The following is a 15,457-nucleotide window of genomic DNA, read 5'->3' as shown; positions in this document are numbered from 1 at the left end:
AGCGCGGTTTTTCCTCCTCCTCAAAGCCCTCCCCTCATCGAAATTCTCCTCACAGAAACGTTAAGCCAGAGGCCAAAGTCTTGACAGGGGTGGCCCAGTGAGAGGGAAATCAAACAAGCCCTTTTTTTTAGTACCAAGCTGGCCGACAGGGGGGCCTGCTTACCTGCCCGTCCTTTATCTGCATGATGCTGCTCAGGAAGCAGCCCTCCTGTCCATTCATCATCTTTAGTGATTCAGGGTTTTGTCTCTGCTGGTTGGAGTCCTTGGTTGCTGTGAAACGCTGATGTTACCTGAGCTGTGTGGATTTATTCCTCCAGGCCTTTTCACTTAGGTTTGTCATTCATCTTAGCGTGAAGTTCGTCCAACTGGGGGAAGATGGGGATAAATGTTGATGCAGTTGGACGAGCGCTGGTGTCAGAAGAGGACAAACTGCTTCGACTTATTGGCACATGTTGGATTCATGTCATGCCTCTCAGACACCTGACTTCCTCACCTGCTCAGTTTTTTAACCACTCCATTGTGCATGAGCCTCCATCCTTCACATGATGAATTTGTCCTCCAAACATGCCGTGAGTATGATGGTTCCCACATGTATGTTTTAGTCAGTGCGCCATGTAGAGGATGGAGACTCCAGAGGAACGCAGGTCTGGGTGAGAGCGTTCACACGGTATCAGGGTGAAGCTTCACACAGTGAGGGGACAGCGCCTGGACGTGCTCCTTCAAAATAAAAGCCCTCACAGAAGAGATGGCACACAACAGTCGTGATAACAAAGCGCAAAACAGCAGATCTTCAACATCATCATCAGACTTGATGTGAAAGGAGACAGAAAGGGTTTTCTGGAGGGAATCAGTGCGCATGCCTGCTTCAACAACCATCTGGAGGTTTGGTGATGAATGACCTGCTTTTATTTTGGCGGCGCCCCCCCTCACGTCCTTCGCTCCGCTGGTCCGTCTGTGCGCACTTGACGCATGTGGTAGAGGGAGAGGGGGAGAGAAAGAGACAGCGTCCGGTGTGTCTCTCCTGCTCTTCACTTTGGAAATTTGCGCTCGTGCAGTCCTGCTGAACGCGGTGCTCACCTGCCGGGGCCGCGTGGCTGTGGGGCGACCGAGCCGCTGATTTACCGGATACCCAGACTCTTTTACCTCCCTCCACCGCTTCTGTCCACCATCCCCAAACCCCTGTCATGGTTTTCTTCATGTTCTCCTCTCCTGCTGTTTCAAAGTGACCGGCGGCAGGTGTTTATTCCGCTCTGATTTGCGCCAGTCAGGGCTGGCAATATGTAATTTTGGGATCGACGCTGCGTTTTTGGAGAAGTGGACTATTTCGCAGCTTGGAATTCTTCTTTTCCCAAACGTTTCTGTTTTACTCTGTGGACCAGAACCGATTCTGACACACCGTGATGCTGTGGGGCTATCAGAACTGACGGCAGTGAACGCTATCATTTGGAAACTGTTTGCGGGTAAGTTCAATTCATTTTCCCATCGCGACCCTTCTAAAGTTGCTTTAATCTCATGCTGCAGTCCCTGGATGAGGAGAAGCAGTCTGACGGCTCCAGCGGTGAATGTGGATTATCATTTGCTCACACTTGTCTCTGTCTTTGATAAACGGATTCGTGATCTCCTACATGCAGCACTCCGATGCGTATTTGGAGCATGTTTTTCCTCTCGTTTACGCATGGATCGCAGCCGCTCATTTTTGCTTCAGCTGCGGTCTGAGCCCTCTCACTGGAAGTGTTTGGCTGCAGTATGACAGTAAGTGGACTGCTGAAGTCTCCAATAAAAGCTAATAATCCACGCAGAGTGCTTACAGCCTGTCAGTGGACACGAACTGTTAATTTTACGCATTGTTTTTTTCCCCGACGCTAATTGTGTAACACTGTGCGCATTTGCGTGTCGCTCCAGTGCGTCAGCAATATGTGTGTGTGTGTGTGTGTGTGTGTGCGAGTGTGGAAGTGTGATTGCTTGTGCGCGTCGGTGGGTGTATGCGAATTGGTGCACGTGTGCGCGTCTGCGTGCGCACGCCCCTGTGTGTGTGTGTGTGTGTTGGAGGAGGGAGGAGAGAGGAGCCCGGGTTTAGTTATTTGAAATTATTTCTGCTGAGTGATTGCTTGGCGAGTCAGCTCTCTCTGCGCCTCTCCTCAGTATCTGCTGGTATTTCCTCCCTCTGCTCTGGATGGATGGATGGATGGATGGATGGATGGCGGCCTGTGATGGTTCAGATGGATGCTACAGCTCCCATCAGGCTCTGACCTCACTCACTTGTGCCACTTTAACATATCTGGAGATGAGGATGGGAAGCTGATGTGAAGTTGGAGCAGATGCTGCTTTAAAAGGGAATAAGGGGGAGGGACTTCCTTGTCCCTCTTCATTCACTGTGGAAGGGAAGGTGCTGCTGTGATGCTGCGTCTTGCTCTGTCATCAAGCAGCTATTGCATGATGAAGCTCATTTTCCATCCTTCTGTTCTAAAAAACAGACCCCAAAACCATAAAATCGACTGACGCTGAGGCCCATACATCCTCCACCTCACTGTTCTGTCACAGCTTCTGCTTCATCCTCACATTTTGTTTCGAATGCAAATAAGAACTCTTGTTTCCCGATGTGAATTTCATCCCATTCATCTCCAACATCTGAGGTTAAGCCCTGCCAGAGGATCAACCAGCAGCACATGAATTAATAGGTAAGTGGCCGCTGCCACTTAATGGAAGCCCTGCAGCTACATATTGAGCTGAGTCGAGTGCTCTCACACAGAAATTGATTTAGACAGAGATTATGTCATCCAGCATTGGCACTTTTTTTTTTTTGTGCTGGTCAAGTTTACCCAGAAGCATTAGTTCCTCCTCTGCTCTGTGATGAATGAAGTGCAGGTTTAAAGAGCACGTTAATGCACCATAAAGCTCTTGTTTCATTGAAGGGTTTATTACAAGTATAACAGCAATACTTGATCACGCAGCACACTTCCTTCCAAACCCTATGGTTGATGTTAAAGCCAGGGAATGATCAAATTGTGGTTTATCCTTCTGTTTGGTGCAAAATCGTCGAGCTTTCGCAAATAGCTCCTGACCCCATTCGGTGATAATTCTCCGTCTCTGTTGTAGACAGAGGAACCTGAACACACCACAGGCCTCTCCCCTCCTCTCTTGATTGATACTTTTAATTTTCAAGGAGCTGTCACCGAGGCCTATTGGCCTTGGCTTTGCAATCAAAGGGCGGGCAGTCAAAGGCTTTCAAATGAAAGAGTTCATTAATACGGCTGGAAATAAGGATTGTCTGGCTGTGGAGTATTGGCTCTGTGTGAGGAGTGATTGGAGCAATTGATGGGGATTTGTGGGTAAGTTGAGACTGGGCCACCTCAATCCTGGCTATTAGATTACATTAATAAGACTGGAGGGGGAATGGAAATATTGAGGGATGATCCACCGTGTGTATTTATGAATGAGACCTCGTGCACCGTGCAGACGCATCGACTGTGGTGAGATCTGAGTGGAAGAAGCCGTGGACGACATGCATAACACACACACACACACACACACACTCTCAGTTAAATCTTTTTCAAAATCCAATTCCCGTGAAGATGAGATTCCTCTTTCCCCGAGCCTCGTTCCATTTTCCATCGCAATCATTGGGCATCGATCTGATTCAGAGCTATTTATTTTTGTTGCAGCCATCACGTCATGAATTGACAAGTATGGTAGATCAGCTAGATTACAATATGTCGAGGCCATGTCGCCTCTCCCATATAAAGAAGAATCACAGCTACCGAGGTGAAAGACAGAATTTCAATCACTCCAAGCTCTATCAGACGTTACTTAAAACATATTTTCAGCTGCAGCGTCCATTCAGTTTCTGCCGTGGATTGAAGCGTCACCTTTCCTTAAAGGAGTCAAATGTGGCCTTTTAGTGAAGATCCCATCAGCGCCTGAAGAAAAGTCTCTTCAGACACTTTTTAAGATTGTTTTCAGACACTTGAAGAGCTGAAACTATAAAGTATTAAACAACAGAAACAAACTCATTCATTTATTAGGAAGTCCGCAGAAGTTTGAAGGCAGAGATGAAGGAGTATCTTTAATAATCTGCATCAGAAGAGGAAGTAATGAGCGAGTCATTTAATTCATCGTTTTTGTAGTTTGTCCTCTTTTCATTCTCTGTGAAGCGATGAATCTGTGAATATGCCAACTGATGATTTATTCATTTATTTCAATATATAGCCTCAGTATCATTTGATGTTTGGGAAAGTGAAAACTGAATACAACCGCTGTGAGTTTCACAAGCAAGGTCAAAGCACCACGACCCATTTCTTTCCTTCTTTGAAATAAATACTTAATAGTAAATATTCGCTTTTAGAATATGTATCAGGAGCTGAAAGACTCACGTTTTAGGTGGTTAAAGTAAAGCAGGGTGGAGATACAGAGGTTTTATTGAAGACATGTTGGTGCTTTTTAGGATTTCTGAAGGACGAAATTTCAAAATTCGCTTTATTTCATTTAAACAAATACGTATGGTTCTTAAAACCCCCTTATTTTTGAGTAAATAATCATAATAATAACAAAAAAAATCTAGGGATGCACCAATCCAACTTTTCTGGTCTTGATACTGAAAGCAGTTTTAAATAATAACCTGCATGCTCTACTGTGGGACAAGAATGATGATATTTTAAATAAAAAATAAAAATAAATACATCTGGAATTACTGAAGTTGATATTTATTTAATCTATAAGTGTTTAAATGTTCAACAGCAGTCATAAAATACACAATAATATACAAAATTTTCAATTTAACATATTTATTCTTCAGTATATAACCTTGCAATGTTGTGTTCATGTCCAGCATGGAAAATCGCCTACTCTTCCACTTCCTCACAGTGACAAGGATGCATTTAGGTACCAAAACATGGTACCTTTTGATTTTACGTGAATCGGTTTACAGATTTCGGTCAGTACCTGTCAAGTTTGGACCAATACTTTCACCCTACCGAAGTCTGTGCCTCACCTTGGTCATAGAAACACAAACAGAGATCATCTTTGACTCCAACTGGAGCAGATTTATTTCCAGCAAAACTAAATTAAGATGTAAAAACAATAATGTATTAATCAATTAATGAAAAGCCATCAACAAGATCAACAAAGGGCATCAAATCTGGAAACTCTCTGGGTTTATTTGAAGGGGGCGCTGTTAGGGATGGGTACTGAAATAGGTACTTTTATAGGTACCGACCGAATTCTGTCAAAAGTACCGGGTACCGGTTCATGTAAAATCAAAAGGTACCATGTTTAGGTACCTAAATGCATACTTCGGACTGTGAGGGAGTGGAAGGGTAGCCAATTTTCCACGCTGGACATGAACACAGCATTGCAAGGTTATTTAATTAAGAATAAATATGTGTAGTCAAAAAAAAGAGTATTTTATTACTAAACAAATTGGGTTTTCTACCACAGAAACACAAAAAAGTACCAAAAATTGGTACCGCTGAGTACCGATTGCCTGGTACCGGGCATCGGTACCGTATCGTTTCAAATGTGAAAGGTACCCATCCCTAGGCGCTGTGTGTGTATCGGTCTAAAGAGGAAACAACATTTTAAAGATGGCGGCCTAGAAGGGCACAGCTGCAGCTTCTTGTTTGCATGTGATATATGTTCATTAAATTACACAACGCTGAACCCAAATGCAGTCCAATAGCAATCACATTGTGTAGGTCAGAGGTCTTCAACAGGAGGTCTGCGGCCCCTAGGAGGTCTGTTCAGACTGGCTCTGTCCAGTTCCCCCAGAATGACTTAACACTGGAAGTGTTTATATGTGGTAATAGATCCAGTTTGGATTCCTTTTCTAGCTGTGTCAGTCACGCTACGCTCAGTCTGATCTCAGTCTGACTAAACTGTTTCCATGCATCTTAATAGTCTGATTTCTGAAGCTGAATGTAGCAAAGGTAGAGGAGCTTAATCTCTTTGTGGCTGGAAAAGACTCAACAGGAATGTTTTTTATCAGTGGATCACTCACAGCCTGTTTTTAAGAGCTGAATCTGAACGCCTGAGCATGTGGACGTGTGGACGTGCTCTGAGCTGTGTTTACTTTGTGCATGTATCAAAGAACACCTCTTAATACAGCGATAAAAGCAGCGTAATGGCATCATTTCCACTGTCTCTTTCCACTGCTGCTGAAAAAACACGCAAGTCACTCTGTGTTTGCGTCTGTGTGTCTGCGGGGACATCAAAGCAGAAAGTTGACCCGAGTGAAATGCAATTTGAAAGCGCTTTATTTACCCATTTGTTACAGCGGGAAATAAAAGGACAGGGGGGTCAGCCGCAGTGTGGCGTGCCCCGAGGCTAAAAAGTTGTGCTGGTCAATTGTAACACAGCTAAAATGAAGAAAGAGGCGATGAAGTATCCGTGTTGAAGTCTCAGGGTGTGATCAATTACCAGGATGTACAGTATTTTCCTTTGCTAGGGGCAACAAATGTTTAAAATGAGTCCTCCCTCCTTTAATCAGCGGTAAAATGAGCAGCGCTCTGCTATAAGCAAGAGATGGAGTCATCATCTCATCCTTTCTTTTTCACCGTCACCGCCGTGTCTGGAGGTGATCCTCCGAGGCCCATCCGGCCCACAAAGATGAAGCTGATGTGTTTTCGAGCAGTTACAGAGATGTGGACGGAGAATGGAAATTGCATGCCAGGGGAAACAAAATGAGCAATTTTTCCTCTGATGTGTGCTCGCTCATTCATGAAGGCTTTGTTGTGACATCCCATACGTTTGAGCGGAGAGATGAAATCCTGGTTTGTGGCGAGATTTTTGAGCAGGACACATCAGTTTTGGAGTTTTGGAGTAAAGTTCAGTAAACTTTAACAAACAGCTCATGAATCTCTCCACCAGCTTTAACCAAACAACCCGAACCGTCTCTGTTTCTTTCACTCTAATTATTCCCCAGCTCCCCTCTGGAGGCTTTAAAATGTAAATCAAACATTAATCAGCACATCCAGTTTGACCCACTTCGCTTACATGCATGGCCGAGCGCCCCGAGCATCATCCATACGCTCAAACCCAACAATTCCCCTCCTAATCCAATCTCCAGTTTGGCTAATGACGGCAATAACTTTCTGTAGCTCAGACGTCCTTTCCATTACAGCAGCCTGGGTTACTGGTCTGCCTTTCCCCCAGCCCTCACCCACCCCTGCTGGACTGGACCCACAGAGGCCGGCTCTCAACAGGGTTCTTGATTTATGGGCCACTTTACAAGAAGGGCCTGGGGACGCAGCGCTCCTTGTCCTACGATATTGAATGTGGGCTGCCTGGCACGGAGATGTGGCTCGTCTGTTATTGTGTGAAGGCTTATTTGCATTGCGCCGTTAAGCTCTCAGTGGTAACTACAGCGTGTCTGCTTACCTTAGTGCTTCAGTTTATTTCTGCTCGCAGGGCTGTTTGGTTCCGACTTGTTGGAGACGTTTGAGGAGGGAGCAGAAAAACCTGAATGACGAGCATGGATCCTTCGAGTAAACCTTTGTTTTTGAAACATCAGAGCCTTTATTATTTCCATTTCTCTCATACAGACCTGATCAAAATCTTAAGACCAGTTGAAAAATTGCTGGAATATGCATTTTGCACATTTGGATCTTAATGAGGTTTTAAGTAGAGCTACAGTATGCAAAAGCAAGAACGGGGAGCGTGACAAAAACATTTGCCATTGCTGCTGAGGTTGGACGCAGTAAGCCAGTCAGTCTACATTTTCTGAAAGATCCAAAAAGTCAAAGAAAGACCCAAAAAATTACACCTGTGCTGAGCTGGAGGATCCGATTAAGGCCCTTACTGCAGCCGACTGCAGCGCAATAACCATCAGACGGCATCTGCATGAATTCAAAGACCTCGTCTCCTTCAACGCCACAAAACTGCCCATTTAGACTTTGCAAGGGAGCATCATGGGGCATTGAAAGGTGGAAAAAAGTTTGATTCTCTGATCAGAAAAAGTTGAACCTTGACGTCCAGACGGCTTCAACGTTACTGGCATGACGAGGAGATCCCACCTGAGATGTTTTCTACCCAGCACGGTGGAGGGAGGTCCATCATGATCTGGGGCTTTTTGAGCAGGGTGGTCAAACGGCGGCTGGTTATGTGCAGATGTTGCGTCTTGCAGTAATCAATGTTCTCGCAGCAGTCGTCCGATAAATCAACGTTACAGTTTTCGAGCACATTGTCTTAAAGAAGAAAGACTTTTGATTATTCCTCTAGAAAGGCTTTGTTTGTTTGTTTATTTGTTTGTCTCACCGCTGTCGGCCTGATTGCTCATTCGCTCTGCTTTCGGTTTAAGTCGATCCCTCCCAGTGGTTGATTTGATAAGAGAGGAAAAAAACAGATTAATGTCGAGCAGCCGTAATGATTGGAGTTGCTGTAGGGTAGGCGTTTATTAACTGGTGCTAATAATCTGACAATCCTCTTTCATCCCTCCTTAAATCAGCCCACGGTTGTGCTGCTTACAAAAACAGGAAGCGTCATCTCTAAAAATCCTGGTAGCACTAGAAGATCCAGACCTTTCCGCCCCTTTTAAAGGCCAGCCATGAGAAAAAATCATTTTCCTCCTGTTAGGCTCTAAAATATGCAGTGTTTTTGTACTTTTCTTAAAGCCAGAGCCCCTTGAAGACTTTGATGCTCTCCAGTGAATAGCATTAGCATACTGTAGCGTTAGCTGCTGCCTCGCCGGGTTCAGCAGCAGATCAGTCTCAGTGTCACAGATTTAAATTTAGGTGCTGAGTGGAAATGTGTGTTTGAGGTTGTGTGAGGAGGAGATAAAGAGGGAGAGGCTTCAGCCCGTGAATATCTCATCGTTGCTATTGGAAGCCTCAACCTCGGCTTGATGAATTTTCAGTTTCTGGCGAATATTTCTCGCAAGTACACCCACTGCTGCTATAGATAGATGTAGCTCGTGTTCGACTTCAGATAACCCCGCAGCGTGAGGCTTTTACAAGTCGTTCAGCAGCTGCTGGAGCATGCTTCCTCTGCAGGTGGATCACACCGCAAGACCTTCAACTCCGACGGTGTTTGGAGGTTTGATTGGCACCGGCAGGAGGGGAACTGACTTCCTGGAGTCTGTTTCAGGTCAGGAGGAGAAAACATTTAGCTTACTTCACCTCAAAACCTACAGGATCTGAGCAAACCTCGAGCAGAAAATGTCTTTTTGAAGCTCCTTTCAGTGATCAACGATAAATAGAGCAGTGTTAATTTACCAAGGCGTGAGTCATCGCTGTGCTATTTGTGATGAATCTATAACCAACAGTGATGGTTTAAACTAAAAAGACAATCTGAATCTCAACAGCTCTCTCTGCGACCCTAATATTTGTCCTCGTTCTGGAAAATCAACATCTTTAACACTGGAAAATCTGCTCTTCAGATGAAACAAATTGTCTTAATCGCTGTTTGTAGAGACGGTTTGGGTGTTAATCGCTGCGAGGCCTGAGTGTGTACGCTCTGCAGAAGACTTTACAGTAATAGCAGAGTATTCCCAGGAGTTTTCCTCTTTGTTTCACAGCTCCGCATTGGCACAGCCTCGCCACACCGCCTTCTCCTGTTTCCACTCTTCATTCATCCTCTGTCCCCTGTCACCCTTTCTCTCTCAGTGATTCGAGCAGGCCCTCCCTCAGGCCTCTCAGCCCCGGCCTGGAGTCTCCAAAGAGAGCGCTCCGTTCATTTAATGTCATCCTTATTTCCCTGACAGCCAGGGAGAAGAAGAAAGGAGCTGGTTAGCAGGCAGCTCAGGTAACGGGACGGAGCATTGGACGTGATTGCAAAGACAGCTTGTTTGTGCGTGCGTGGGAATGTGAGTGCACATCACATTTGTGTTCCTCTGAAGAATATGTTGAAAGGGGGTTTTGTTAACCTGACTGCCAGCGAGCAGCTCTGGAGAGCAGAAATATAAATTAAACATTATATACCCCGTCTGCACCTACAGAGAGCGGTGTCTGTCACTTACTCACGCCTCACCAACTTTTGAGGTCAAACGGTGCTGAGAGCCGCTTCGAAGAGCAGATGCTTTCCTTTCATTTCCTTTAAAATAAGAAAGTTTACATCGAGCGAGTGTTTGCTGGGATCGATTCCTGACGTCATCCCTGCAGCAGCGCAGAGGCCTCTCGGAAATCTAAAAATAAAGACGGTTGTATTCCTTTTAAGCGTCATGTTGAACTTCTAAAATCCTAACCGTGCCCTTTCAGCTCTTTGGTTTGTACTGAAACGCCACATTCCTCTGTGATGCTGAGGGAATAGGACTTTTTTTAGCTCCAGCGTCATGTTGGAGAAGAGTGCACTGAGATGTATTTTTTATCAGTGCCAGGCTAAACCGAGCGGCGAGGACACTCAGGTCGTGTCCTCAGGATTTGTCTTTCTCAGAATTTCAATTGGAGTCAAACTTGGAGGAAAACTTGAGATATTTCTGAAACAGTGAGACCCTCAAGTCTCCTCATATTAAATGGAATAGAATAGAAAATACTTTATTTATTCCCAAGAGGAAATTCAGGGGGAGTCACAGCAGCAATAAAGTCTGTGAATAGCATGATGCTACTCTGCCTTCTGGTATTCCCTCTGTTGCTAGGTTAGCACGGCTAGCTTGTCCATCTTATTGGAGATCGATCTTATGCTCCCAATAATGATGGATAGATGGACAGGTCGATGTCGTCACTTCTTAGAACCAGCACTTTGTCCTCACCTCCTTCTTCTCACCTTGTGGGGAAACATCCGGCCTTGCACCAGTTAGCATTGACATGCTACAGGCTGCTTACAGCTGAATTCATATGTAAACAATGCAGCTATGGTTACATGTAGGATCTCCAGACAAACACAGAAGCAAAAATAGTTAAAAGATCTTTGTCCATGACCAACAAATGAACCAAGAAGACGAAAACAGCTGCACCTAGCAAATGAGCGTGTGTATTTTCACACTAACCGAGGAGAAACATCACCTGCATGACATTCCTGTTAGAAAACACACTAAATGAAGCAGAGAAAGCATCCTTTCACTCTCTGCGTTCATGTCAGGAACATGGAGGCCTCGTAGTTGTTATTAGATAATCTGAAATGGAATAATTCAGCGAGGAAAGCACGGACTGGTGTGGGTGTGCGTGTGCGTCAGCCGAGGGTGTAAGGGCTTCAAAAGTGTTCCTCACAAATAGAAATGTTAATAACTCACCGAGCGGAGTGCATATCAATTTTCTGACTGGAGGTGGGAGGGAGGGAGCAGAGGGGTGACACGGGTGAGAGGCAGTTAAGGCGGGTAATGACAGAGACAGAGAGAGGGGAGCAGTTTCAGTGCCGACTTCAGACTCTGCAGGATCAGGGGCGTTGTTTCTAGAAGTCTGCTTTAATTGATCCAGCCTCTGCCAGAAAGCCAAGAGCTCCCACGAGCAGAGATATGACTCTCAGCTCCCCAAAAAGTGTGTGACAGCACCAGAGAGACTTGAAATGTGAGATCTGTATAAATCATCACCTCAGCATCCACCTGGTGAAGCTGCAGCCGTCGATTCCCAGAATTGTTTGTGTGCAAATGCGAGCGGGGGATGCGTTCCTCGGGGGCAAACTCTGAGCCCCAGAGAGTGTTGAGAGAGTGCCCCATTTCTCTCGCCGAACCCTCCTCGAAAGTAATTGAATTTTGGATGAATCCGCCGGGGAGGAAACAGTGTCAGGGCGGGGAGAGTGGATGCTGGAGGAAAAAAACAATCAGAGGATGAGAGGCAGGTGACAGCACCTTTTGGATGAGCTTCTCCTCTAAAGAATGGCTCACCACCAGACGCCTGACAGGATAAGCTTTCACTGCGGGACTTTGAAGGGAGAGCTGTTTTATATATTTTCGGACGTCTAGTATTCTTTTTTTGACGGATGATAACTCTGGTGCAGGGGTTGACATTAGCTTTCTTGCTCACCAGCCACTGTGGCTCGTCGTTTCCCAGAGTTACTAGCCACTTACCATTTTCACTAGCCACAATTTTGTGCTGAAGTTTACTTGAACTAGATTTACAACTCTACATAAATGTTTAACGCTACAGGTCATTATCAGGTTTTCAGCTCTGAAACAGTTGTGTGTCAGTTTGTGCTCCTTTAAAATGAAAATATTCAGTCTATTGAGCCAGAGTAATGAAAGGAAGAGTTTATTATTGCATTTAATGAAAGTTGTGAAGGTTGAAGGTTAATTGAAAAGATAACTAAAGTAAAAAAAGAAACTAGCTAGCATTTGTTAATTTTGCAGTAATAAAGTAAGCACCATGCTTTCTGGACTATAAGTCAAGCTAGTTTGTGACTTAAATCCTGGATTCTGTTTACAATAGAGAGCAAAAAGAAACCTGAGTGAACTTTTAAATCACACTATCAGGCGCTAACGTTGAAGTCTGATCACCTGTCAGCAGTTACGTCAAAAAAAACGGACGTCATCTTGCTTGGCTCGAAATTGAGGTAAAAAACTGCTCCCCCTGGTGGCTGGCTGCAGTATAGGTCAAAAAAATCCAGCTCTCCAGTCATTCCAGATGGGCTGTTGACAAACTTTAAAAAATGAACCCACCTCATAGAAATGTTTCTCACGTCTGATTGTTGTGGTGATTTGAAGATAACATTTGGCTGCCTTGTATTCAAGTCTTCTTTATTCTGAAAAGTTTTGTTTTCATTAGTTATACGAGGTTAAAAACAAGGTGTTACATCACGTTATGAATGATTGACAGCTGCTGTTCTTGTATATTTTTTTAGGGACTGTAAAATATGTCAGGAGGTAGAGTCAAGAAGTGATTAGACTCTCGAAAGAAAAAATCTGAATCCCTCACAGTCTTTACTGCACAGACTCTGGCTGCAAATGGCTGCGCCCATGATGGGGAAATTTGGGCTTCAAAACCGTACAATGATAAATGGCAGAGCCACGCTGTCCCCTCTAATTACAGTCTGTGGTTTAGTATTTCAGATTCTGTTTCAGAAAACTACATTTTAATAATGCAGCTCGCCAAAGTGGCGAGTAGGACCGGCGGGTGTTTGACCTTGATTTAACTCAGGGTGAAAAAGACACGAGTGCCATCAAACTCACCTTGCTACGACATCCCCACAAACAGCTTTGTCCTGGATCCTCTGAAAGGCTGCTCACCAGCTTAAAGCAAAGCACTATGTCATGTTTTCATGTGTGACTCTTTAGTATATTTAATCCCATAATCCACTGTTTTTGCTCCCTGCACACATGCAGCCAAACAGCCAGCGTCTGCACCCAGCAGAGGATGCTGCACGTGCTCATCGGCGGAGTTGGTATCAACAAAGAAGAAATTAATTACCCTGCATTGGCAGAGCTGGGTTTTAACCTTTTCAGAGATAAAAAGTGTTTGCTTTGATGTGTAGCAGTCCAGGATATCACTGTGAGCTGGAGGGAAACCGAGCAGAACTGGTGATTCAGTCCTTTCCTCTGTGCCCCAACCAAAGAGACCGCAGCTTTTGTGCTCGTGTTGCAGACGTGCGCCCAACATGGAAAACTAATTAAAAAGATAAGATTTTTGTGGTGTTGCGTGTAGCTTCCCGAGGTGGCACTGGTTGCAGCGAGCGACAATAAGCCTTTGAGAAAAACGCGGCAATGTCGCCATCTTTGGCTGCCGGCCAGCTCGGCGTGCCTCTGTGAGCGTCTCGGGGGTTAGCGGGGCTTCCCTCAAACGGCTCCTCATTGTGGCATCCATGAGAAGCATCTTTGTCGTGACTGAAATGCCAGTAGGAGCGTCCTCGCAGCATACATGAAGTGCTTGTTGAGCCAAAGCAGAGATGGTCTTTTGGCCTGAAGGAAGGATTGTGCTAATAATAGACGACACTAACGAGTCAAATCAGCGCTGAGGAGCAGTGTTGGCCAAAGCTGAATAAACACAGTTAACTTTAACGACTCGGAGTCAGTTTTTGTCGGGTGAAGATGGAGAGATAACTTCTTTTTGTGTCTCTGTGTGTCCTCAGGTCTAATTATCTGGGCTGCATTAGCATCAGATTAAGACATGGCGCTCATGTTGCAGCCGCATTCCTTAGCTTAATGACCGCTAAAAGCCAGAATTATCTCAACATGCTTCTCCGATCTGTCACCATGCAGCTGCCCGAGCATCCAGCTTCTGCCTCTCCCAGGGCTGCCGAAGATACTGTCACAACACAGCCACAGATTCACGGCTGCATGGCCCAGAGTGTAAACAAACAGTCAGTGGGACGTGGTCGTGATGCAGGCTGAATAAACCACTTAACGTACGAAATCTGACTATCTATCTGCGCTGGCTCCTGTGTGCTAACCGTGGTCTGAGTGGGCTCCTGATTATGTCATCCAGATTTGGATTAGCGTTGTAGGAAGTTGACAAAGCTGCAAAGCCAGGTTTCTGGGTGATAGAGATGCATCTTGACGTTTGTATCATCAACAGCCTCCTCCTGATTATACAGTAAGTCCCTGAAGAGTCACCGGCTAAATAAAGCCCAGGCAGACAAACACTTTGGAGGACAGAAGATGCACATGCTGCTGTTGGATCTTTTCAAGCCGACCTGTAAAAGTTTCTTTCATCCGTCTGATTTGATGATTTTTGAGTGCAAAATAATCACTGCTGCTTTTTGTTTTCTTGCAGGACTGGTGAAAAATGAAAGCCCCCATTTCTCTTCTGATCCTGCTTCACGTCGTTGTGGTCCAATGCCTGAAAGTGGTGTCGAAGAGAGGCTCAGGTAAGTCCTCCTTCCTCTTCTCCCTCCGTCCGTTCGTCTGTGTGTTGAACAGCTTCATTAATTGGTTGTGGTTTGATTCTCTGGAAAAATTTCAAGGCTCTGTTTTGCCTCAAAGCACCAACATGTCTCCGTCAACAGCAGGGGGATCACATGGCCTTGTGCTTTTGCTCTCAGAGAGTTTGAACAGCTTTCCCCGTCCTTTTAACAGCTTAATTTTCGGTTGTTCATGTTTCAGCTCTGTTAGAAACTCAGGAGCTGTTTCTCCTCCATCTTTACCCATCACCTCCACCACATGTTGTGTTTTTCTTGTGCAGACTTGGTCAATATCGAAGGGTTAACAACTTACCCTTTAAATTGCATGATGAGAGATCACGTAAACTTTGAGCATTTTGCTTAATCTGTTTCATCCTCATTATCCCCTTTGGATTAAATCTCCCTTTTTAATAGCGCAGCCCAAAGTGATGCACCTCCTGGTTCTTCTTAATGCGTGATTTAATGCTATTTGATGCTTTAACCAAACATAGCCAGCAGATGCAACAGACACAATGAGGTTAAGTGCTTTTGTAGGAGTGCAAATGAAAGTTGAGCCAATGACCTGAGTTGGTTTGGGTCCATTGAGTTACTTCCTGGAAACATTTGGATGCACTTTGCGTTTAATAACGTGGCCTTTGAAGGGAAATAAAAGTATTTACGTAGCAGTGGTGACTTTCTGCAAACCAGAGGAACGACTCACACCAGCGTAGAAAAACATATTGAAAGTCTTTGTTTTTTATTCCAACCTGAAGGCTGCTTGCGT

The 15,457-nt window shown here is 45.0% G+C and overlaps 1 protein-coding gene across 3 annotated transcripts in view; it reads left to right on the top strand.

Moving 5' to 3' along the window:
• The first annotated feature begins 980 nt into the window (after positions 1-980).
• Positions 981-15,457, top strand: part of LOC141785979 (interleukin-1 receptor accessory protein-like 1) — a 167,587-nt gene continuing 153,110 nt past the window's right edge. For 2 of the 3 annotated variants that reach the window (XM_074664646.1, XM_074664644.1), the window contains exons 1-2: positions 981-1,460; positions 14,568-14,661. In XM_074664646.1, the coding sequence (XP_074520747.1) occupies positions 14,580-14,661 (82 nt within the window). In that variant the 5' untranslated portion in view covers positions 981-1,460; positions 14,568-14,579. Of the gene's footprint in view, positions 1,461-2,656; positions 2,679-14,567; positions 14,662-15,457 lie in introns of those variants that run through there. The other variant, XM_074664645.1, reaches the window with a different exon arrangement.

Source organism: Halichoeres trimaculatus, unplaced genomic scaffold, assembly GCF_033239565.1.
Source record: "Halichoeres trimaculatus isolate MK-OKI-2021-1 unplaced genomic scaffold, fHalTri1.1 fHalTri1_scaffold_24, whole genome shotgun sequence".
Taxonomy (NCBI): domain Eukaryota; kingdom Metazoa; phylum Chordata; class Actinopteri; order Labriformes; family Labridae; genus Halichoeres; species Halichoeres trimaculatus.
The sequence above is the reverse complement of the archived record's forward strand: the minus strand, read 5'-3'. Positions and strand labels throughout refer to the sequence as shown.